At 32.8% G+C, this 23,326-nt stretch overlaps 4 protein-coding genes across 4 annotated transcripts in view; all 4 read right to left on the bottom strand.

Annotated features, from left to right (window-relative positions):
* Nucleotides 1–2,227: 2,227 nt before the first annotated feature.
* LOC109544951 (PBAN-type neuropeptides) lies at nucleotides 2,228–4,411 on the bottom strand. The gene is made up of 3 exons (XM_019915377.2): nucleotides 4,249–4,411; nucleotides 2,647–2,850; nucleotides 2,228–2,538 (listed from the first exon to the last, which is right to left on the bottom strand). The coding sequence occupies exons 1-3, from the start codon at nucleotides 4,394–4,396 to the stop codon at nucleotides 2,330–2,332; spliced, it is 561 nt and encodes a 186-aa protein (XP_019770936.2). The 5' UTR covers nucleotides 4,397–4,411; the 3' UTR covers nucleotides 2,228–2,329.
* Nucleotides 4,412–9,230: 4,819 nt separating this feature from the next.
* LOC109544948 (ionotropic receptor 75a-like) lies at nucleotides 9,231–12,484 on the bottom strand. Its single transcript, XM_019915373.2, has 8 exons — nucleotides 12,343–12,484; nucleotides 12,116–12,279; nucleotides 11,675–11,998; nucleotides 11,496–11,620; nucleotides 10,652–10,822; nucleotides 10,113–10,345; nucleotides 9,598–9,809; nucleotides 9,231–9,503 (listed from the first exon to the last, which is right to left on the bottom strand). Exons 1-8 carry the CDS (start codon nucleotides 12,482–12,484, stop codon nucleotides 9,231–9,233), a joined length of 1,644 nt encoding a protein of 547 aa, XP_019770932.2.
* Nucleotides 12,485–13,558: 1,074 nt separating this feature from the next.
* Nucleotides 13,559–18,172, bottom strand: LOC109544946 (ionotropic receptor 75a). The gene is made up of 7 exons (XM_019915372.2): nucleotides 17,833–18,172; nucleotides 16,898–17,022; nucleotides 16,465–16,638; nucleotides 14,809–15,044; nucleotides 14,499–14,710; nucleotides 14,143–14,411; nucleotides 13,559–13,981 (listed from the first exon to the last, which is right to left on the bottom strand). Exons 1-7 carry the CDS (start codon nucleotides 17,902–17,904, stop codon nucleotides 13,726–13,728), a joined length of 1,344 nt encoding a protein of 447 aa, XP_019770931.2. The 5' UTR covers nucleotides 17,905–18,172; the 3' UTR covers nucleotides 13,559–13,725.
* A 653-nt stretch (nucleotides 18,173–18,825) lies between these two features.
* Nucleotides 18,826–23,326, bottom strand: part of LOC109545022 (lutropin-choriogonadotropic hormone receptor) — a 29,051-nt gene continuing 24,550 nt past the window's right edge. The window contains exon 18 of the mRNA XM_048667274.1: nucleotides 18,826–22,327. Coding sequence (XP_048523231.1) covers nucleotides 21,810–22,327 — 518 coding nt within the window. The 3' untranslated portion in view covers nucleotides 18,826–21,809. The remainder of the gene's footprint in view (nucleotides 22,328–23,326) is intronic.

Raw genomic sequence — 23,326 nt, 5'->3', positions numbered from 1 at the left:
ATTGTATAGCCTTTCGGCTCTTGTTGCAGGATTAACTAAAGGGGTTAACAAATAGGATCTAAGACCATAGCCACTGTCACCTGTAATAACAAAAAATCAATAAAATATTTTTGCAATTTGGATACGCACGAGTTTTTTTAGTCATATAGATGATTTGATAATGTTAATTGCTAAGGTTAACTCACTGTATTTGTAATTATTTTAAATAAGCCTTACATTTTAAATAAGAAATTGTCTAAGGTAAGAAAATGTTCTCCCTTAAAATATGCATAAGCCGTACTAAAAATGAGTGACGAGTTTCTGAACTCCCAAGATTAGAGGCAAGAGAGTATAATTTCTGTAGTATTTTAGTATTACACTTTCATAATAAACTATAATTTCATAAAAACTAGTTGGGTATTTCATTTTTCTTTTTATACTATTTACAAATCGGTATTATATTCCAAATGTGCCTCTGTTAATTGCAGTAAATGCAATACTGTCTTTTTCGTTAAACAAAAGCGTCTAAAAAAAGTTAGATCATCGAATTCTTCAAAATAATTTCTTCTTTGATAGATCTTTCGAGGAAATCCATAGTCTAATATATCAAGAATATCTTGATCGTCTTCTAACAAGATATCGTCATCCTCTCCTGAATCCATTTTCTTTATAATAAATCAAATAAACCAAAAATCTGTAAAAATCGGATAGATCAACCAAGACCTTAAATTAGAACAGTAGAACTGTAGATCGGTCCCTAATCAGCCAAAATTACCAGTTAATATAATCGTTGTTTAGAATACACTAAACGGTGTTTAAGCGACGGTACAACACAATTTTCAAACTAAACGACGATTAAATTTTTAATCACTGTTTAGTCGAACGGTGCAACCGGGGGTAAGGGTGACATATACCCGTCCTAAGGGGTTGAAAATATGTATTTCATGTGTTTAAAGATGATGATGATGATGATTGCTGTGATTTGTTCCTATACAGGACTCATATTTTCATGAAGCAACCGAGTTCAACCGCTTTGGGCAAGTGGGGAATTCTTGAAGGTATACGAACAAAACCTACCAGAACATTTTAATTGGTTGCTAGAATCAACTGATTTTTGATTTTGAGTTGATGCACTAATCCTCGATTGACATTTTTATCCTCTGTAAAATATTGCAGCATGTTTGCTCCAAAAATTTATTTCTTTTTCTTTTTGCATTAACAAAATTTAAATGCAATAATTTGGAAAATCTAATATTAATTTTAGTGAAACTTCCTGAGGAGTTGATTCTACGTGCGGGCCATATTTTGCAAAAAATTTGCTTCCTCTTTTCGTGAGATTGCTGATGAACGCAATTCGGACGAAAACAATTCCAAAAACGACCGAGCCTAAGACTTTGACTATGTCGATCAACTAAAATGTATAAAACGCTTGCAAATGAATTTAATATAAAAGAACATTATCGCTACTACGACGTTTGCAGTTAATATCTAAAATTGTTAAATATCATGGGAACAAAGATAATTTGTTGGCGCAAAAACTATAAATGCTACAAGATTGTACTAAAAGCCCAAAAATGTGCAAAAAAGTTTAGTGCATCAAGTCAAAAAAATTAGTTGATTCCAGCTCCCAAATCAACAGTTCTGGTAGTTTTCGTGCCAAGACACTCAAGAATTCACGACTTGAACAATGAGTATTAAATAGGAAATAAAATAGGTATAAAATGGAAAATTTACAGTGAGTTTCATTGAAATCCATTCTCCCGATATTTCAAAAAACGTTATTTTTTTAAAGAAATTTTGCCATCAATAGCAGTGGAGCTATATATTTTTTTTTTAATAAAAGGCAGCAAATCGAGGTCAAGAAGAACCAGTTACAAAAAAACTCATCATACTAGCTTCAGCAGGTTGCTCGAACGGAAGAAAACTGCCCCCCATGAAATTGTTAGAGGCATTATTATACATTCAAAGGAAATTTAGAGCACATACAACAGAATCAAGCAAAAACATTAAAAGGAATGAAAACCTACAAAAATTATAGCCATTTCTGGAGGCCTCACTAGTCGATTAAAATTTTGAAGAATCAAATTATTTTTCTAAAACTCATCGAATAAGTTTGTTTTTTATAGTTCTAAAAAAAGTAAGTGCATTTTATAGTTCTGAAAACACGGTAAATCTAATCTATAACGTTTTCTTATTGACGCCATTGTATCTGTTTCCAATTCGTTAAATGCCACTAAGTCAAAAATTCTTTAGTAATAAACTTTTAATCATTTACTTAAACAATACATACAATTGTTAATAATGTCCAAGCGTTAATTTGGTAATTGTTCACAATGTAATTAAATCCCAGTTACTTGAAGGGCAGATCGCTTTCCCTACCCAATCTGGGAGAGTAGGGATTGTAGGTGTTCCTGTTCAGGCGAGGAGGAAAATTATTAACGTGGCGCTGCTTAGAAGAAAGCGAATCCACATCTCCATCCGCATTATTTTCCAGATAACCGTTCAGAGACTCGCCTGACTCCCTGCCCAGTCTAGGAACAAAGTTGTGCTGTTTGAAAGCTGAAACATAACTCTTTATTACTCATGTATACACGTATACCGTGGTAGTCGCTTCCAGATAAAACTTCCTATATTGATGAAGAGCTAAACACTTTAACTGCAACCAACCTTCGCTGAAAGCCAGCACCACCATAGGGGTTTCGCGCAGCATATCCAACAGATTAACAGTCGGCTGGTCTGGACTATTTATGAAAATCTCGTTGTCTTTCGGGTTACGCTTCTTCCTACCAATACGTGGACCGAACCACATCGGTGATGACTCTTTACGTTCATGATCACCGGCCGGATCAAAACTATCTACTGAATCTGTAGCTATAGAGAAAATGTTTTCAAAGAAACAAAACGGTATACAATCACTAATTAATTATTAGCCCTCAATTTTGAGTTAAGTATCATTACAAGAAGGAAAACATGCACAATTGGAGTAGTTCCGAAAACACCCCGGTCCAAGACCTTAGTAATTTGAGGTATGGACCCGCTTTCTATGCATCATTTCTTTATTGCCATCGAATTGCAAACTAAAATTAATTTACACTCCAGGTTATTTTACGTATGTTCCGTAAACCGCATAAATATCAGAAAAAAGTATTGGGCAGACTACAGGCTGGATAATTTATTCACACTGAAGAAATTGGTCACCACTTTATCCTCTGGCCCACAATAAGATCATGAGAAAATAAATTTAAAAACAGCAATTAAAACAAGAAAATTTTCAGCCTTGAGGAAGGTATTGATATCGATGTGTAGCTCTTCTATACTGGATGGTCCAAAATTGAATTCATTTCTTTTCGAAAGATAGTCTAGATTACTTGGAGCCAAGTACTCATAAAAAATTTGAGTTTGTTTCCCGAAACTTGAACTATAAAAAGTGTACTTTCATCTTAGTATAGTTAAACATTGCAAAACTTGCCTAGTTGTAGAAAAGATTGTAGATCTAAAATTTTTAAAAATCACATCAGCTACAGTGCGTCCAGGTACAATTTGTTGACGAAAAAGTCAGTGTATTTGTGTTAGTTTTTAAAGGGTGCTCTTGAAGACTCGAACGTGCATAAAGTTTACCTTCCGTAAGGAAACTCAAACAGCTTCATGCGGACGCTCTTCTACATGAAAAATGCTTTCAACTATGGAAAGACATTGAGAGGTTTTACGCAGTAAAATTTCCGTAATCTCAAACTTTTCAAGAAAAAGCAACAGCTTGAAGAGCAGTCAGTTATCTGCCGCGTTATAAATTCTTTTGACCGGGAAAGTTTTGCATCAACACAAGGTTACTATAAAAGATCAACGCTGTTACAAATGATGAAAACTGAAATTGAGCAGATCTGTGATAAATGCTTCGATTTGGGGATTTACAGAACTAATTATGAACGAAAAATTTTAGAAATGTAATTTTGAGAGTTATTTTTTATTGTTAGTTCTTCTGTGCTCAGACTCAGAGCAATTGCGCACATTTCAATCACTTTTTGCATATTGTATGGATACAAAGTTGAAAACAACGTTGTGAATAAAATCAATTTACTTATCTTCCAGAGAAATAACTCTTTTGTTGAAATAACCAGTTCATTTACCGATTGCTGGTAAATGAAGGAGTTTGGCTTTTTGCGTAAATATCACAAAAAGACAAAATGTTGAATACCGTTCAAGAGAACTACCTCCAAAAATATGTTTGCTAAACTTTGAAATTGATGAACTACTGATGAATTAAACACTTACCATAATACAGGACAGCTATCAGTAGAAGGAAGCTATTGAGCACGCTAATCCTGATCATGGCTGGCAGAATGGCAATGGTCGTTTGCAGTCCATTTCCTGCAATGCGTCGTTTTATATACAATCTGAGGATTAGCCCCGTTAAAGTCATGTAGGTGCTGAAACAGCCCTCCTGGGGTTTGATTGATTTTGCAAACGTCCAGGGACTAATCTTACGAGCGAACATTCGTCAATGTTTTTCCTGCTGTTATTAAGACGTAGAGATTATGCAAAACAGCTTGTTGCCCATAAAGCAATTTAATGCTCGATAGGTGGTGTGTTATTGTGAGGACGATGTTTAATCGCCGGATTCGGTTTGAGGAGTTTTCAAAACCGAGAGATAGTGTCCAGATAACAACATATAGGCACAGAGTTGGAGGAGTTTTCACTATGTGATTTGTGTTAACTGCAGCGTCGGGATTTAAGTTCGCTCAGGATTAAATTCGTTTCAAAATTTATGTTGTAGAGAATTAGTTCTTCAGATAAAACATGACCATCGTCGAAGGAGTCTTGGTGGGCTTCTCACCAAAGTTGTTATATATTTTAAGGTTTCAGCTAATATTTTAAAGTTTCTAATCGACATGTTGCGAACTATTAGTGTAACTAAACACTGCCAAATGTGATTACACTTTGCCAAGTTATATTTCTGCTCAATTTTTATAAAACAGAACAAAGCCGTAAACACGCTTTGTTCTGTTTAAAAACTACCTGAATACTAAGGTCAAGGCTGAAGATCCGGTCCGTATCAACTAATAGTTGAAACTTTATCATTTTCTGTCAATTTTCTTGGATCTAATACTGAAACTGAAGAAGATATGCTGGAGTCATCAGAGGTACGAGATCTAAAATTGTTATTTCATTTAATTTTTGCCTCTTCCAAAAGAAATCTTCCGCGATTTGAGTCAACCAACAGTGTTTTACTGAAAAACTGTAGATTTTCACTTCATTTCTCATTTCTTTTTTATTATAGTGTTATTGCCTATCTAGTATAGTGTTAGTTGTGCAGTTTTTCCAATTCAAGAGTTTTTATCTGTTGTATCTTGACCATGAGATCTGAAAATTAAGACTGTAACTATGGATCATTCAGATCCGTAAAATATTGTCATGACTTGGACATGAGTAAAAATAAATTAAAATTTTTTTTCTATATTTCTGGTCGAATTTTTAAAAACTAAAAGTGGTTTTGGGTAGACAAAAGTACAATTGTTTCCTTATTTGAACTTCTGGTATCTGCGAGATTTTAATATTAACAAATCTTACATGTAATTATGTATAACCGTTAACTGTGTGATTTTTATGGAATATTCTAATAGAACTAAAATGAACTGACTGAAAATTATAATTTTTATTGGCTATACACATTTTTTTGTTAAGCTTCGCTCAATTTTTCATTAAAAATGTCATCACCTCTTCTTAACTACCAATATTATCATCCATCCTACTTTTATCAATAGAATCGGATTTATTCTATGTACGGAGCAGTAGAAACAGCTTGTTAAAAACTTTAGTTTTTCAAACATTTACTGGCTACTAAAATCAAAACGCTTTTGCCGGAAATTCCTTTCAGGTAAATAAGTTCCTCTTAGTAGCTATTGTTTATATTTTATTTACGTTAAGCACATTGTGGCTACCAGATTTTAGTCGGTATTGATGTGAAATTATCTCTACAAAACTACACTAGAGACTATTCAATTCTATTTCGTAAAAGTAAAAACTTTACGTTTGAGACTTCTTAAAATAACGTCTCTACTGTTGAAGAAATACACATAAATCTCCATCAGAAGAATCAGCAAACTTAATACAATTCCAACTAGTAGAACAACCCATGCAGGGTACAAGTCTTCTAATCCTGAGTTAATATTCATTGTTAATGAAGATCTGACGCATGCCGGTTTTCTTGGTTGCCAGAATAGTAATTCTCTTGCAAGAACTCCATTTTCCCCTAACCGTTGCAAGCTGAAATTTCAATCTTATAGAACTACATGCATTGTCGATTTAACAAAAAAGTTCTTACTGAATTATATTATTATTATTCTATATATAGTTAATTGTGCAGATTACATTACTATTCTACTAAAAGCTACTACCAATATTAGTAAAAAACGTATTTTTAAAATTTTTAGACAAAATTCTCGTATACGACTTAGAGTGTACGGACCATATACAGGGTGTACAAAAACTGTAACCTAAGTTTCTTAGTTCACATCCAAACCCCTAATTTATTTAGGATGGTTGGAGTGGAATTTGGAATTCCGAGTCTGGGCCACCCTAGTTTTGTTACCCATATTGATTGTTCCGTAAACATTTTCTTAAACATTTGACATATCAAAAACTGCAAAAAAGTGTTTGATTCCCCTGCTATTGATGGAAAAAGTTTTGTTTTTTAAATATCGGGAGAACGGTACGATGCTACGATGGATTGGATGGCACCCTGTATATTTTTTGAGAATATCGTTCTAAATAGGGAAGATAACATAGCTTTAGTTCAAATAATGTATTTAAAAAGTGGTCTAAAAAACAAACTATGAAGCGTCTTTAAGTACAACAATCCCCCTTAAACCGACTATACACGTATCCAAAAATTTACCACTTTCTCGAAAAATCCGGTTTTCATTGAGCGTAAAATGCTTATTGCGCGCCTGATCTGAGTTGTTGTTTATCTTTTCCTGTTTATATTTGTCCGGATTTTATTTGGGGCTACATAGACTTCCCCAATAAAAAAAATGTTAATCATTCAGACGAGTAAAACGGTAAATGATCGATCGTTTGCTATACAAATCGCCAAATTTTTTTGAAAAACTCGCAAATATTTGATGTAGATTGGCGGTTTCTTTGCCTGCCTTCTCAGTCGTGGTCATATTAAATCGGGAATATATCGCCTATTCAAATCCAATCCAAATATTGGCATTTTGATGCTTAAGTAACCGTGTGTTGATGGGCTAAGTGAACTTTTGGTGCAAGTGAATCAGAGCCGATACGGAAATGGAGCAGGATGGGGCCCCAAATGCAAAAACTTGGTAAGATAGATCTCCAATATACAGGGTGTCCGGAAAAATGTAGGCATTTTTGGAAACACTTAGCTTGAACTGGCGGAGGTTTTTTGAGAGCCAACCGATATTTTACGGTTTTTTTACATTCCAATTTCAATGGAGCTTGAAATTATTTCCCGTACATTAAACACCTTTTTTTTCAGGTGGCACGATACAGCTTTCGGTAAGTTTGGCTTTACATTTTCCCTGGAAGATCGCTTTCAGATATTGTTGACTTGTATTTCTTTATATATTATTGCATGCAATATTTATGCTACGAGGAACGGCGAAAAAGTATCTGGATTCTATATTGCGTTATTTCAATTTCTTGTTTTAATGCGAACGTAACAGCATAGATGTAAAACAAGTGTCGTTTTTGTGTGAATTACACTTTCTATTGTCTTGGAAGTTAATTTGTTGCATTTATGGATATTTTCTTTTGTGAATTATATTCTTACGTAAAGTGATAATCTATTCTGAACAGGGATTTGTTCCATTTGTGCAAATAACATTTTTTTACTCTGTTTTTCTACCTTTGCGATTTCATTTCATACTACATTTTCTTCTAAATTTCGATATCGGTTTTTCTGGTGCGTGATATTTATTATTGTTTAGCGACTTTTGTTGTATTTTAACTTGAAATCTTCAGTGCTCGATATGGAACAACGTAAATTTGGTTCCGCCAGCAGCAGCAGGTTATCCATAATAAGTATTTAAACTTTGACTTCATTGACCGATAGGATAATTTAATGGTCATTTCAAGGACTAGTTTTACGAGAAAAATTATGATATAGTAATTTTTGTGACCAAATAGTATTTGAAAATAGATTAATTTTCTATCGAAAGCCCATTTGACCAACTATTACATTTTAATTGACTGACAACAATTAAATTTTGACTGACAACAATTAAATTTAAAAAACTAAGAAATTTCCTTAAACTTACGTATTTTCGGTTGCAATTTGCGGGTATTTTCAACAGGTCAACCTGAAGAAGCGAGAAAAGATTCCAAAGAATCTAGTTTAAATAACATACATGAAAATAAAATTACTTGTATTGTTAATTGATTGGGGCTGATTTGCAAAAAACTGGGAAAATTATTCTAAAAGCCTAAGAGAAATTGCTTTAAACTTTAAGGTTTGAATAACAATTTATTTACTGCTACCAAGTTCATAACGTTTCACTCAAATTTACCCGAATATTTATATGTTTCCTTTGTTCAAACGTTTTATTTGGCCAAAGGTTAATTGTCAAATTTTACGAGCTGCAAACGGTTTAACATACACGTATGTCGATCTACAGATTATATTTCCAGGAATAAAATTATAAAGTAAAATTTTAAAGCTTTGGTTAATTTATAGCGGCAATACAATTTAGTAAGTACATTTTGCCTGTTTCTGAACTTCAGATTTTATTTGCACCCAAAACCGGCATGCTTTTTGTGTACTTTGTTTTTAAAGTTTGGGGTCGATAATCCGAAAACAACATATAAAAAACTTATTTCCAATTTGTAATTTATTAATTCCTTGATTCATGAAAATGTCAGTCCTTCAGTTGGGTTTAGCTATTAATCTATAGCTTTCGTTTGGATAATTTATTTAATACTATCCAGTATTTATAAAAAATAATTCATTTATAAGACAGACTTTTCTAATCCAGCTCTGAGACAGACACTATTATATTAGCCTTAAGCAAGAGTTTCTTTTTATCTATTGTTTTTCTTTATTCAGTAGGGTGAGTTTGAATAATCTTGCTCGAAACAGTTAAAGAGAAAGAGTATAACTATAATTATCAATTGACCATATGATTTAATGTTTCGAAGTAAACGATGTTCATCATCAATAAACTCTACCTTCCTCAGGAATAATTTTTGGATAAGTCAATTTATGTCTTTAGGATATTCTATTTTCGTTTATCTTACCATACATCCATAATATCCTTAATTGGTGACCATTTCTGGTAATTAGCATACATAAACACTGCTGGGAACAAAAAAATTTCCTTGAGTTCGCAAATCATTGCTTCATCAAAATGCTTCCGAATAAAAGGATAAGCTGTAACTAGTTCAATGTGAAAAGCATAATGTCCTTCCTTCATCAGGTTCATTCCCACATCACGGCTAAGAAATCCGGATTTATTATTAGCTAATACTCGTCTATATATCTCTTTGGTAATTGGATCTGTGGAAACCTATCGGTTTTAAAGTAAGTGTATTAAGTAAAGCAGGTATAATAATATTCATACTAAAGAAAGCTTGAATGTAATGGTTGTGGTTTATTATTACCTCCAATAAAGATCTGGAATATAAAACGTTTTCATATCCAATACTAAAACCATGATCCAAAATGCCTTGGATATTAGTTATGATACTAACGGGCACGTTTAAGAGGAAAGAAACCAAGATTGCGGAATAAAATTGATACACCAGCAATCCCAGAGTAAGGGTAACGAAAATCGTGATTTTACCACTCAACTCCCTTGGCATATCAGACATAGCTACAAATTAAATTGATTTTTTATCGTTCCAAATAGGCGAATTTTGCGTCTTTGTTTCCAAGTCATCGTTGGCCCAAAATTTCCAAGTTTCACAGAGTATTTGAATCTGCAACACTATTCTTTAAAAAAAACGTATTTACTGATTTTGCCATTTTCCAAAGTGTTTTTCTTTTCAAAGTCAGAGATTTTTTACCAGAATTACCATCCAATTTTTTATAGAAGCCCGACAAAAATAAATAGAAGTAAAATCGGACCCTCTTTACTTGTCTTACTCGGTACTTGTCTATTACTTTCTGATCTCACCTTGTTGACAAAATGCGCCCAGGGTACGAATAACACAAACGCCCCAAGAACAATCGACATTTTCTGTTGCATCCTGTTGGTGAAAACCATAACTAAATGCATAACTGAGCTTTTGGGCGAGTGTCAGCAACCATGAGGAAAGTATGATGGCAATCCAAATTTGGGTCGAAAGAGGTTTAACGAATATTTCATACGATTTTTTCGTATTCGGATTTCTGAACATAAATGCCATCCTGCAAGTAAAATTAATTTGTCTAATATGTACTGGATCTATGTGGAATGGCAAAAACCACCCTTGAAGTTGGTTGGTTTAAAACTGTTGAATTTTAGGAATTGCATTACTTCTCAACTGCTTTTGTACATTTTCTTTGAGAAAAACGATTTTTGTCTCACAACTACTACAATTTAAGAACTTAAATCCATGTAAAGCTCAAGAAATTTCTTAAGACAGCAGTTGAGCAGATAGACACAATTTTGAACAATAGCTAGCAGAAAATATGAAGTATTAGGTCGTAACATACGTTGCATTAACAGTTTACCTTAAGGGCCAAGTTCCCTTCCCATAACTAATAAACTTAGCTCTTTCGACTTTGGCAATTAGAGGCGACATTCCAAAATCAGCTGTCTTCTTTTCCAGAGCTCCTACTAGTCCATCCATTGTCCCATCAGGTTTAAAAAATCCCCAAGATTTCGTAACGCCAACGGAAACGCTGCAGGTATTTTTTATTTAAAACTTCCGCTTAACTTGGGCCAAGACAAATTTTTTAACATATTTTTTATTGGGAAACTGCTCTGGCAATCCTTTATGGACAATTATATCCCATATAGACATAAAGAGTGTTTACAACATAGAGCAACTATGAAGAACAAGAAGTTTGCTTGAAAAATTCCAAGAGTCCTTTCTTTCATTGTGTTTTTACTGAAAACAGTAGTTCAAATATACATTTTAAACATATTATTCCAGATCTTGAATGACAATTTCGACGCTTTAACAACGAACGCACAAACGAATCAAGCAATTCAAAAACGTAGTTAGTCAATAATTTTCGAAATGCTTTTTGTGCTAGGTGGATAATTTTACTTATATTCTTAGATAGGTATATATAGCATTTATTAAACATTACACATTATTGAAACCACTAGATAAATTCTTCCTCCAATAATAGAGTGAGCTTATGTAGAATGTTTCAAGCAGACTCTTCAGTTGCAACCTGGCTAACGCTTATTGCTAAAGTATTAAGCAGATGCTCGTTTTCACGTGATAGAAATACCTTTGGAGCAAAAACACAGTATGATAATATGAGAGGGTGTAAAGATCTGTATCTGGGTATATTTCATTAATTCTCTAAGATAAATAAAAAGTCCATGAACAGAAGGTAATACCTGAAATTGTAATATTCAGTGCAGTATTGCATCAGCCGGGCATGAAAGCGATTAAGCGTGTTTACTTCGATGTTTTTATCATTTACCATGTAACTTTTTAAAGGTTCATCGAAAGGTTCAGGCAGCTGAAAACATTTCCTTTCGAATATTTTTTTGCAGAATTGTAATTCTTAACTTACAACTACGACACTACTAAAGTGAACCCCTGTAAGATTTCTTCGCAGAAAATACTTATTCTGGACCTCAAAAATTTCATAACCACTCTGTATAGTGTACTGTCCTACTCTGGACATTTTCAAAACTCCACCTTTTTCGAACGCGCTGTTGTACACCTCATCAATGGCATATTTCTTTCGCAACATATCTGATTTGGTGACTGGATATGCTACTTTAACTTCGGAGTCTACGTTTAAGTTCACATTGGTGAAGAGATTTTGATAGCTGCTGCTATTGTATTGGATGAGCCAGAAATGCTTAGTATCGAAAACTTTATACTTTCGGCACTAAAAGTGAATGTAGGATAACAAGTTTGTTTGGTCTTAGCTAAACGATATCGGTCATGAAACTGGAACTTAGCTAAACAACAACTTGGAGTATAAAGCTTCAAGCCAAAAATGTACCCTTAAAAGAAAAGCTGGCGTCCCTAAGCAATCACCATCCACCACAATGCCCACTCGTCTATAATTCATTATCAGATTACTCAACACATTTAGATTTTCCATATGCTTCACAGATGTTACTGTGTCTTTTTCTGCATTTATTTTTCTCGCAAACTCCATTTGCTCTACAAACCAACATTGACTGATTGAAGCTTCACTTCCACACTATCTATAGTAATATCACGAACCATTTTTAAGTGCACACACTAGTACAACATTGGATTGCAAGCTGCGACTTTTAAAAAATTTCAACGCCAAATCTGCGTCCATAAACCCACCAACAATTATGCTGCTATTGCAGAATATTGCAACTAGAATGTGCAACTTCATGATTGAACTGTGCAAAACGATGAAACCAGGAAAGTGTAGTTGAAGCAAATTAAAACTACTTAATAAAAAAGGGTCACTTTTATATATAAGTTATATTAAGTGGTTTTAAAAAATATAACGTTTTTGCGGTTTGTTAATCGATCGTTGCTGCACTCTGAAACAGACAAGTTTGAAATATTAACGACCTGTTGGACATGATACGGCTTTTAGCTGAAATGTATTCTGTGGTCAGTTTTTAAGCAAACATGACTGAAGAAGAATTATTTTTTGGCATCCTCAGTGCCCTCAAAGTTTCTAACTGGAGTGTTACTTTCAGGCTAATTTCAGCTGACAAAAACTTCAAAATTTTGAATATATCAATTTGAGAGCCTCAAATTGATATATGTACTGTTAACATTAACTTTTAAACTGTATTTTACTCCGTTTTATCTGCCCGCTTTTTTTTGGGTTTTCATCTGTCACGTTAATTTTTATGATAGGTAATACTGCAAAGGCAAAAAATTAACTTATAAATGCCGACCACAAGTAGGAATAACACGTATATTTTGCAGCAGTTCAAAGTTTATAAAAAGTTGGGAAACCATTAAAAAGAGGTTTTAAGAACATATTAAACCATTGTATTTGTGAGAAACTGGGTTTTATAACTAAAAGCATATTTTCAATTTTTAATGCTAAATATTATTCAGGGTCTTACTTTTCTTCAACTTTCGACTTTTAACAAAACATTAAGAAACTCTTCTTGGAAGCTATTAAAACATGCCAGCAAAGTTTTATACATTTTAAAGTTTCTTAATTATTGGTTGAACAGAGGATTTAAAATGTTTTATGATTGCATATTTTATTGTTAGTGCGGATAGAAAACAGCTGTCTATGTTTCATTTAAAATTTACTATCTACAATTCGTGAATTAAAATTATCAGATTTAATATTTGGCCATATTATATTAAAAAAAAACTTTATGATTCTTGCTATTTCTGCTCCATTTTAAGAGGACCTTTTTAAACCGTGAAGTTGAAGTATTGGAAGAGAAGCTTTAATCCTCCATCTTATGACAACAATAAGTTTGAGTTTAAATATATTTGAAATAAATTTATTACAGATTTATAGCTAATCCATACAATAAAAACGTGCAGATATTTATCAAATAGAGTAAATCAACTTGCGTTTACTCAAAACATATTGAACTAACTGATGCTATAAATTGGTGGTTTGCTGGGTTTGGTGTCGATGTGAATATTTTCTTAATTAGTAAATGGAAAAAGAGCGAAATTAACAGCCAAGTCATTGCGTGCATTAATTCGACTAACAAGAATTTCTACAAACAATACCATTAAACTAAACGCCATTCCGATCAGCAAAATTACTAAAGCTGGATAAAAATCTTCTAAACTGGTGTTGACTTTTATGGTTGATCTGGATCGCATACATTGCGGTTTTCGTGGGTGCCAGAAATATAGTTCTCGAGAAACCACACCGTTTTCTTCCAATCTGTGGAGGCTAAAAAAATGACAAACTTTCAGTTAGAAGCTTTCCATGTAAAGTTGTGTAAATGTATCTGTTATTCAATCATGTTTTCGAATGGACTCGGTACTCAACAGTATCACCATCAAATGTTTCTCAAATATCTACTATTATTTCATTTTTTAAAAGGCGCTTACCATGCATCCAGAAACTCTCTGAACGGCGACCATTTTTGATACCCAGAGTACATGTACATAGCAGGAAATAGCGAGATTTCTTTCAGTTCGCAAATCATAGATTCATCAAAATGTTGCTCGATAAATGGATATCCTGTTACCAATTCCACATGAAAAGCATACCGTCCATTTTTCACGAGCTCTAATCCCTGTTCTCTTCTCAGGTATCCTGTTTGGTTTTTATTTGAGACTCTTCGGTAAACTTCTTGAGCTGCCGGATTTGTTGCAGCCTGGAATTAAGTGAATTTAGTTGATTTTCTCTAAAGTTACTCTTTAGTTGAATTTGGAAGATATTAAATAAAACCTGACAACGATACCTTTAGTAAAGACATTGCATATAGAACTCTTTCATAGCCAACATCAAAGCCATTATCCAAAATGTCTTGAACAGTGCTCAACACGTTAACGGGTACATTCAATAAAAACGACACCAAACTCGCTGAATAAAACTGATAAATCACTAATCCACACCAAAGAGCCACTATAGCAGAAGTTCTACCGCCTAGGCATCTGGGAACCGAAATAATTCCTAAAAGATACGCATGTGATGTAAATTATGGTTTCGAACTTTATGAATCAGTATTTTTCAATCCTCTTATGCCCCAAGTCTATTTAAAATTAGAATACCTTGTTGGCAGAACACACCAAATGTACAGATAGTACTTAAGCTCCAGGAAGTATCAGAAGTGCGTTCTCTGTGGTTCTGGACATCTATGCCATTATCCATTTCGTAACTTAATTTTTGAACAATTATTATTAATATTGAAGACATGACGATAAGCAGCCAGACATCATCTGATAGGGGTTTAGCAAAWATTTCAAACGAACGTTTCGAATTTGGATTTCTGAAGATAAATGCCATTCTGYAAATTTACCAAAGAAAATAGTTGTTCAGTTCTCTCGSTTGCTTATTTATTRAATGGYCAAGTCTGAAATATTTCTATTATTAATTGACTAGAAAATGCTGCATTTTTGTTTTATTTTGTAACATATATTATATAATTAAATTAATTAAGTTAAATTTACAATTTCATAGTGTACGAAGATTGAATATTTCAATAATAATTTTTTGCAAATACTTTTGCAATTAACATTTAATTATTTCTGGCAGTCTACAATACTAAAATTTGCACGAAATAAACAACATAACGGTATAAAATGTAAAGCCGTTAAACGACAACTAATTGAAAGAACTTTCATAATACTTTAAATAAGCTCTTTAAATAAAACATAGCTTTGATAAGAGRCAGAAAAGGTTAATAATTTAGACATACTATGAATCGGGTGAAAAATAATGCAGATACATGTTTATACCAAAAAAAAAATTGGTTTTAATTTAATTGAGAAATTATGAAGAAGAACTAGMAAATATGTCTAGGGCGTAAATCACTTGGCAAATCTTAACATTAAAAATTTAATTATAATAGTAGAAAAGTTAAAAAAGCAACTATTATACAACAAAATCGAATAAGATAATCATCGTCGTGAAAGCCCATGAAGATAAGCCAGAAATTGTTCAATGATCCAATCAGCATCATTATTAAGAGTGATTCAACTGTTCAAGAATTTAATAATAATTAACTATTATTATTATTAAATATTTCAAAACTGCTTAAAAACAAATCGAGTTTTATTAACATTGAGATTGATACTTGACTCATACAATTAAATACATTTAATCGATCTTAAGAAGATGATCAGAAACTACAACCCTTATGTTTAAATTCATGATAAAAATCATTTATCACTGCCACAAACAAATTTTATCGCATATATGAAGACTGTAACTGATGGCAGCTTAACACCCGAACTGGATTTAAGTTTCTGCCGAAACTTTGCAGGAGATGTATTTAAGCCATCATCAGCATTTCATCCATATTTAACATAAAATTTGTCCGCGTCGTTGATAAATTGAGTACATAAAAGCAAATTTAAACTTGGTAAATTACCTGTGTAATCATTGGTTGCGAATGGAAATACAACGTAAAAATAAATACAAATTATATGAACAGACACCATGAACTATTTATGTATGACTACTGAAACTTTTCATGGCGTAAATATGTATACAAATATTTCAGCTTTGCATTAGAATGAATGCACTAATGGCGCAAGTAAATATTACATATTTTATATGTATTTTCGGAGAAAAATATAAACAGAATAGTTTAGAATTTTTTTTGTACCATGATCGTTAATTTTGATGTAGCTTGGGAAGTACAGTATTTATATTCCTGTCCTAGAACAAATTGAAATTAATGTTTCTATAAAACAGGAACTTACCGCAAAGGCCAAGTTCCTCGGCCAAAGCTAATAAACTTTGCCCTCTCGGTCTTTATAACCAACGGAGAAGAACCGAAGTCAATCAGTTTTCGTTCCAAGCTTCCCACTAAGCCGTCCATAGTTCCATCAGGCTGATAGTATCCCCACGAATTAGTAACTTCAACATATCCGACACTAAACAAATTAATAATTAATAAAATTATTCCTGGAATCAGAAACTCATTTGTCGTTGGCAAGTATCGAATGTAAAACCATAGGACATTAATGCCATAAGTAATTAATTTAAAATTACTGGCTAGGTATTAATAACACTGATTAATCTTTGTTAAATTAATGATCTCCACTTAGTTTTACTAATTCTAATGATGAAAATTTAATCCGTGTAATCATTGCTTTTAAACCATTTTATAGGTAGTAAATTAGTACTTATTACCTGAAATTGTGGTAATCTCTGCAGTATTTCAACAAACGGGCATGAAATCGGTTAAGACTGTCCACTTCAATGTGACTGTCTTTTAATAGATAATTCTCCAATGGCTTTTCAAAAGGCTCTGATAGCTAACAAAAAAATGCAGCATTTTTATGTTTTTACCGGGTGCACACCGAAAGCTGATATGCATTTGTATGGCAATATTTAAATGAATCCATCGTTCCAGGCTGATTAGTAAATATTTTGAATCAGTGTATAGTTTTAGATCTTTGTAAAAAAATTCAAGGAGCGAGTTTTGTATCGAATGGAAAAACCGTATATATTTCAACATTCATTCTGTTTTATTCTCGAAATAAAACCGTTTGTCATGCATCATGACCAGCCTATTGATTACACTGGAAGCGCCAACATTTTAGTCAAAGTCGAGATAAAAAAAGGGATAATCGAGGCCTCTATCTAACTAAATCTTAGGAACGTTAAAACGTTTCTCCGATAAATAGAAACATGTTTAAGATTCAACTTTTTTGAACTTAAAAAAACGGATAAAAACTATAGAGGCAAGAGAAGCGCTCGAGGCGCTCTGTCGAAAGAGGCGTCTCGATTATTCCGATGTTTTTGCTCCATTTGCAGGCATAAGTTCTGAAACTTTGGCAGCCTTCTTTAGATTTAACATATTCAAACCAACCTCTTATGAGTTGGAAATCTCTGCCTAAACCACTTAGTGAAAGGCATGCGGTTGCTATTGGCTCTATTTCGATTCGACCTTACCACCATGCAAAAACTATGGGATTTCAGCTGCTTTTACTTACGAAATCTCAATTAGCAACGAAACAAGTTAACTCTCCAGTAACCCTTCAGTGGCTAGAGTTAAAGTTATTTCGAACCATTCTGTGTAGCAAGTAAAATTAACTTTTTAGTTCTTTAAATGGTACACTTACCACCACGAGACTCTTGAAATGGACTCCTGTGAGATTTCGACGTACAACATACTTGTTTTTCATTTTATCCATATGGAATTCATTATTGGTGCCATAAGTGCCGGTTTTAAACGATTTTAAATGCCCCCCTTTTCCATAAGCTGGATTATAAACTTCATCCAAAATATAGCGAGTTTCATCAGTAGTTAGATTTGTGGAAGGGTAAGCAACCTTTACCTCCGAATCTATGTTGAGATTAGCATTTTCAAAAAGATAACGGTAGCTGCTGGACGAGTGGAGCACCAACCAAAAATGCTTTGTATCAAATACTTTATACTTTTCGCACTAAAACAAAAATGTTTTTTGTCTGAGCTATCCCTTGCTTAAAAACCGCTAACTAAACATCCATGGAATGAATACAGTTTGAAAAACGTTTTTATCGGTAGCTTTTTATCGGTTTTTTTAATTATATTGCTTATAAGGTTTTGGCTCCGGTGCTGTAAGAACTTAAGAGGCATATTATTGAAAAGGTTAAGCATACAAGCATTCAAAAGCACTTGGCTTTTCATGTTATTTTATTGAATTACTCTTAGTGTTTGTTTAATATTGGGGGGGGGGAGATTGCCAATGATTCACTGCTTTCCCTCACAAGTGTTGTGAAGTCTCAGGAATTACATTTTTGATGATTTTCCACACTTTCTTTAGTTCCTTCTACACAAAATTTACGATCGATATACAGAAGTGAGCATCCTTGCGATTAAAGCAAGGAAACTAAAAGTAATTACTTACTCTTAGCAAAAACGTTTTAGCATCCATGCAGTCTCCATCCATTACAATCCCCAATCTTTTATAGTCTGAAACAATGGTATTGAGAACATGCAAATTGTTCATGTTTTTCATCAATATCAGAATATTTGCTTCCAAATTTACTGTTTTCTGATAATTCACTCGATCTATAAAATGTATGAAAAAACAATTTTGAATGATTAAATTGAATAAAATTAATACCTTTTTTATTGGCGCAAGTTAAAAGAACGTTGTGCTGTAAGCTTCGTGTCTTGAAGAAATTTATTGCTAGTTGCATATCCATTAATCCAGCTATTAAATGAAAATGAGCGCCACAAAGCAAAAAAGCTTTTAGAAACCATTTCGACTGCACCATTCTTGTAACTGAAATTACGTTAGCTTCTGAATGTGCAAGTCGAGTAGAAATTGAACAGAAACAACCAAATCGCTGCCATTATGTGGATACTTCAGAAAAGTTTGATCGGTTATTACAACTAGACAATATGATTGCCTGTTACAGTCAATAAAGGAGATTTGGTATCTTAAAAATAAATGAAAAATTAGTTTCCTGAGCTAATGGTCGTTGGTAAATTGCGTGATTACCATATATGATCACATATCAAACAACACTATATGTTTTGGATCACAAAGTTTTCAAGAATTAGAAGCGAGTAATAAAGTTATTGTTAGATTCATTATACCCGGTAATATAATAAGCGAGCGCGATGTTTTCTCAACAAAAACTGACGCTTTCGATTAAATATCCGATTAAGCCAAGTGAAGAGCAATATTGGGCTATCTTGTTGTGCCTAAATATTTACTAAGCTTGGTTTTCAGAAATATTGCGTAGTTTTACAGTGTGTACCTTAAGTAAGGAAATGATTGGATTTTCTCATTTGGAATTTGTTGTAACAAAATATTTTAATTTATCCAGAATAGGATAATTTTGAGGAATTTTGTTATAGTTTTCCCAAAAAAGTATTTTGCTTTTTCCCAAACGAAATGTTTGAGTTTTTCTAACAAAAGTGCCATAAGAAGATAGTTCATTTATTCCTTACATAGTGTATATGTTACGCTAAAATATTTTAGATGGAAAAGTGATGAAAACAGAACACATGAAGTCCATATACGTTTATTAATTAATCCGCTGTAATAGATGTTTTTTATTAATCTATTCAAATAATACTATACAACTAACAATAAGGCCGTTTCTTATTCCCTTCTCATTTCACTACTGTAGTTGGTCCATTTTGGAAATTAATTTCTCACTCTTCTCCTTAACTTTAATTTGTACTTAAATCATTGAATGATTTAAACAAGAACATTTGGCACAAATGTGCATATACAGGATTGATTACATTTGGTTTCAAAAAAAGTTCTCCTTATAAAAGGTCGACTTATATGTGACATTATTTATGGGTAATTGATTGTTTGTTGTTCGTTTCCAAAACATTTTTGCATTTCATTCATTGGCACTGATTTTTTTTTCAATAAATGAGTTTTCATAGAAAAGTCGTGAAGTTTTTGATGGGAATGTATGATTAACAAACTTTTACTAAACACCCAATACATCATTAACAATTTAAAAATTATTATTACTGATTAGGAAATTTTCTCTGTTATTTAATTTTGTTTTCTTATTTATTCGTAAAGTTTATTCAAAGCCCCGCTTTCGCATCCTTTCATATGATATTTATTTTTCTGCTTGGCATTTTCGACTCTTCCTGTTGTGTATACAGTATTAATTTTAGCAATATTATTTCTCTTACATTTTTAATTCAAACCCATTTTTTCAAATATAAAATTTTGTTCTACAAGAAAAAAGCAATTATTTTCCAAACTGGGAATTAGTTGGATGAATAGCCACCAGTGATGGAAAAAATCAAATTAAATAATTTGAGTTATGAACAGAATCGAATTAATTTGATTTAAAACATCTATGAGAATGGAGAGAGCGATATACGCTCTTATTGATACGAAAAAGAGGATGAAATACGAGACATTTTATCTAAACTACTACGTGTAAGCGTAAAAACTCGATTTGCAGGACCTTCAGATGTGGATAAAAGATTCAACAAATACAAATATTTCGATATCAAGGAAAGATCTAGTATGAGACATGCTTTTGATCCAAAGCAATTGGAATGAAAGGCGACAGAAATGGACATAAAGTTTATATTTTAATTAATTTTACTGATTTCTAAGTTGGAGAAGGAAAATTAATTTTTTATGTAGTTCTTAGGATAAAAACTTAGAACGTTCAAAATATAAGATCCATTTAATTCTGCTAGCAATGGCAGCGAAGACAAATTTCGAAATAAATTTTTCAACTTCTCGATTAAATTTTCGTTTGCCGTTAAGGGTTATTATGCCCCTTCTATTAGATAAAAAAAAATCTGTCGAAAATTGCTTTTAAAACATCATCTATTGAGTCTCATGATATTTTTCAAAAATAAAGGCAAAAAATGGAATGTTTGTTTAAGGTAAAAATCGCACTTTTAAATGGTCACTTTTATTTAAATTTTAAACCAGGGATAATTTGTCAACCAGTGAGTGGCTTATTCAGAATTCCTTCACGATAACACAAGGTTATTGACTAAACCGCCTTCACTATCAATTTCAACTTTCGCCCATTGTTAGCAAGTTTAGTTTTGGTAAATTTCGCTTTAATGCCTCCATTATTTCTAATGTTTCGCATAATTTGCTTCACAGCCCTCTTGCAGATCGTTTCTGATTATGTATGTGGCTAACAAAAGGCAAATGCTAAATATATTCCACTCAAATCGCTGATTCATCGCCGATAAATTTCACCCAAATTTGAATAACATATATTCGATTTATTTGAATAATGGAATCAATTGAGAAATTATTTAATCGTAAAATGTATTGGAAACTGGATCCATCGGAAAATATGCCTGTGGTGCTGTATGGAAAATAGGAATTTTACATACCTAGATTTTTTTTGCTAATTCCAATTAAAAACGACATTGCAACATGCAAAATGTAGAAATATACTGGTTGCTTGGTTTGAATAAAATAAAAAAATGATAGATCAATGCCAGTTCCACAGTTGCTTCTGTATAACCGCATCTAACTGTACATTTGTTCCATTTATCATCAATGAACTATTTATGAATTTCTAGAGGTAGAAAACGTATTAAATTTGATGTCAATTGCGAATTCAGGTTTTAAAAATGAGCGACTTTTTCTTCCTAGAGATTAGCAGAATCCTTAAAAATATCCTTTTTGAAACCTTTCTCGATGAGTCTGGCTCCCCGATTATTTAAGGGCAAATCGCCATTAACATCAGTCAGAGTTGTAACCAGGGAATTTCTGTTCGTATTACTCAACTTGCTTATGCTTCTAACAACGCCGTGTGGTCGTCTAAAATGCGCGCTATAAGGCAGCGGCTTTCCCCTGATGGCACCTCGACTCGAATATGCATGTTCTTTGCACATCCCCATTCGGCCCATGAGAATGAAAAAGTCCTTTCGGTATTGTTGTGTTAAAATTGCATACAGGCAAGGATTGGCACATGAATTAAGTGGATAAATGAACACTAGAATGATTTTCGTTTGGGTCACAGTGATAAGTGGATATCCCAATAGAGCAGTCACGCCGAAAAAAGCGATCGGTGAGAGGCAAACAAAATCGGTGAAAACTAATAAGGCCATTTTTTTCGCCACTGTTTGGTCGTTGCGAACGGAGTTTGCTATTCCTGATTTTGCACCTGAAACAAAACACATTATTTGTTATAGCTGCACCAAGTGTTTTAAAGGCTTTATAACAGTATTTTCATTTCGTTCTTACTGAATAATAACTTAACTGTAAGGATTGTTGGATTTTTTAAGTAATAATGGAGATTTGCAATTGAAATGAAAAAAGATTCAATACCAAATATTCTTTTTTTTTTAATCGCAGGCCCATTTTTTGCATTTTTTGCTATACATTTTGCTGCCCAAGGACAGGCCCAACTTCATTCTTAATCTGCTGAAAGCGAAGCTTCAATATTTAGATTCAAAGTAATGAAAATTTTAAGTATAAATCATAGAAAATCATTAAAAATCTAGTGTTGTATTCATTTGCTAAACTAGATGCAATTCCGCCATGCTTAGACGGTTGAACTTTAAGGAAAATGCAAATATCGTCAGAATGCATCTTTGCTTTTCTGCCGCTTTTGAATAGAAGAATTCATATTCTGTTAGATCGCGTCAGTTTATCTAAGCGCATAGAAAATTTTCTGGATAATAATAAACCGGCTTTGTGTCTTTTTGAATGTAGGAATTTGTTATTCCGATTATACAGGGTGTCTTGTAGGAACAGGGTCAAAAGGCTGCGATGTTCTTTAAAGAATCTGAGAAATTAATGTGTGTCTTATAATTTTCTCTAATAAATATTCCAAAACTTTTTATTTAACGGAATTATTTTGCTCTCTTTGCAAAATCTTGCAGCAATTATTTCTGTTCTCTTGCCAACTGAAAATTTTAGACATTCATTAACAAAACTTAAATTAGTTTTTTTTGTAATGGCGGGAGAGCGCTCAGGTAAATTTTAGCTAAACTTGCTGTGGATTTGTTCCTACATCAGGGCCATTTTTCGCTAAACACTCGTTTGTCGAGTTTTTGTCACACATTTTGTCGGTTAATTCGAAACCATAAAACGCTTACAAATTAATTTATAATTAAAATACATTATCGCTTACTGCGAAAATACTAAACGGAATTATTTT

This window comes from Dendroctonus ponderosae, unplaced genomic scaffold (genome assembly GCF_020466585.1).
Source record: "Dendroctonus ponderosae isolate FM_Combo_2020 unplaced genomic scaffold, Dpon_F_20191213v2 Dpon_F_20191213_6, whole genome shotgun sequence".
Taxonomy (NCBI): domain Eukaryota; kingdom Metazoa; phylum Arthropoda; class Insecta; order Coleoptera; family Curculionidae; genus Dendroctonus; species Dendroctonus ponderosae.
Note: the sequence above shows the minus strand (reverse complement) of the source record. Positions and strands in the feature narration are given on the sequence as shown.

Coding starts and splice junctions, on each gene's coding strand:
- LOC109544948 (XM_019915373.2), bottom strand. CDS start 12,484: ATGAAGTTGCACATTCTAGTTGCAATATTCTGCAATAGCAGCATAATT. Junction 10,823..11,495: donor ACTGAATATTACAATTTCAG/GTATTACCTTCT, acceptor AAATACCTGCAG/CGTTTCCGTTGGCGTTACGA. Junction 10,346..10,651: donor AAGGGAACTTGGCCCTTAAG/GTAAACTGTTAA, acceptor TTTTACTTGCAG/GATGGCATTTATGTTCAGAA.
- LOC109544951 (XM_019915377.2), bottom strand. CDS start 4,396: ATGACTTTAACGGGGCTAATCCTCAGATTGTATATAAAACGACGCATT. Junction 2,851..4,248: donor GATAGCTGTCCTGTATTATG/GTAAGTGTTTAA, acceptor TTTTCTCTATAG/CTACAGATTCAGTAGATAGT. Junction 2,539..2,646: donor GGTGCTGGCTTTCAGCGAAG/GTTGGTTGCAGT, acceptor GTTATGTTTCAG/CTTTCAAACAGCACAACTTT.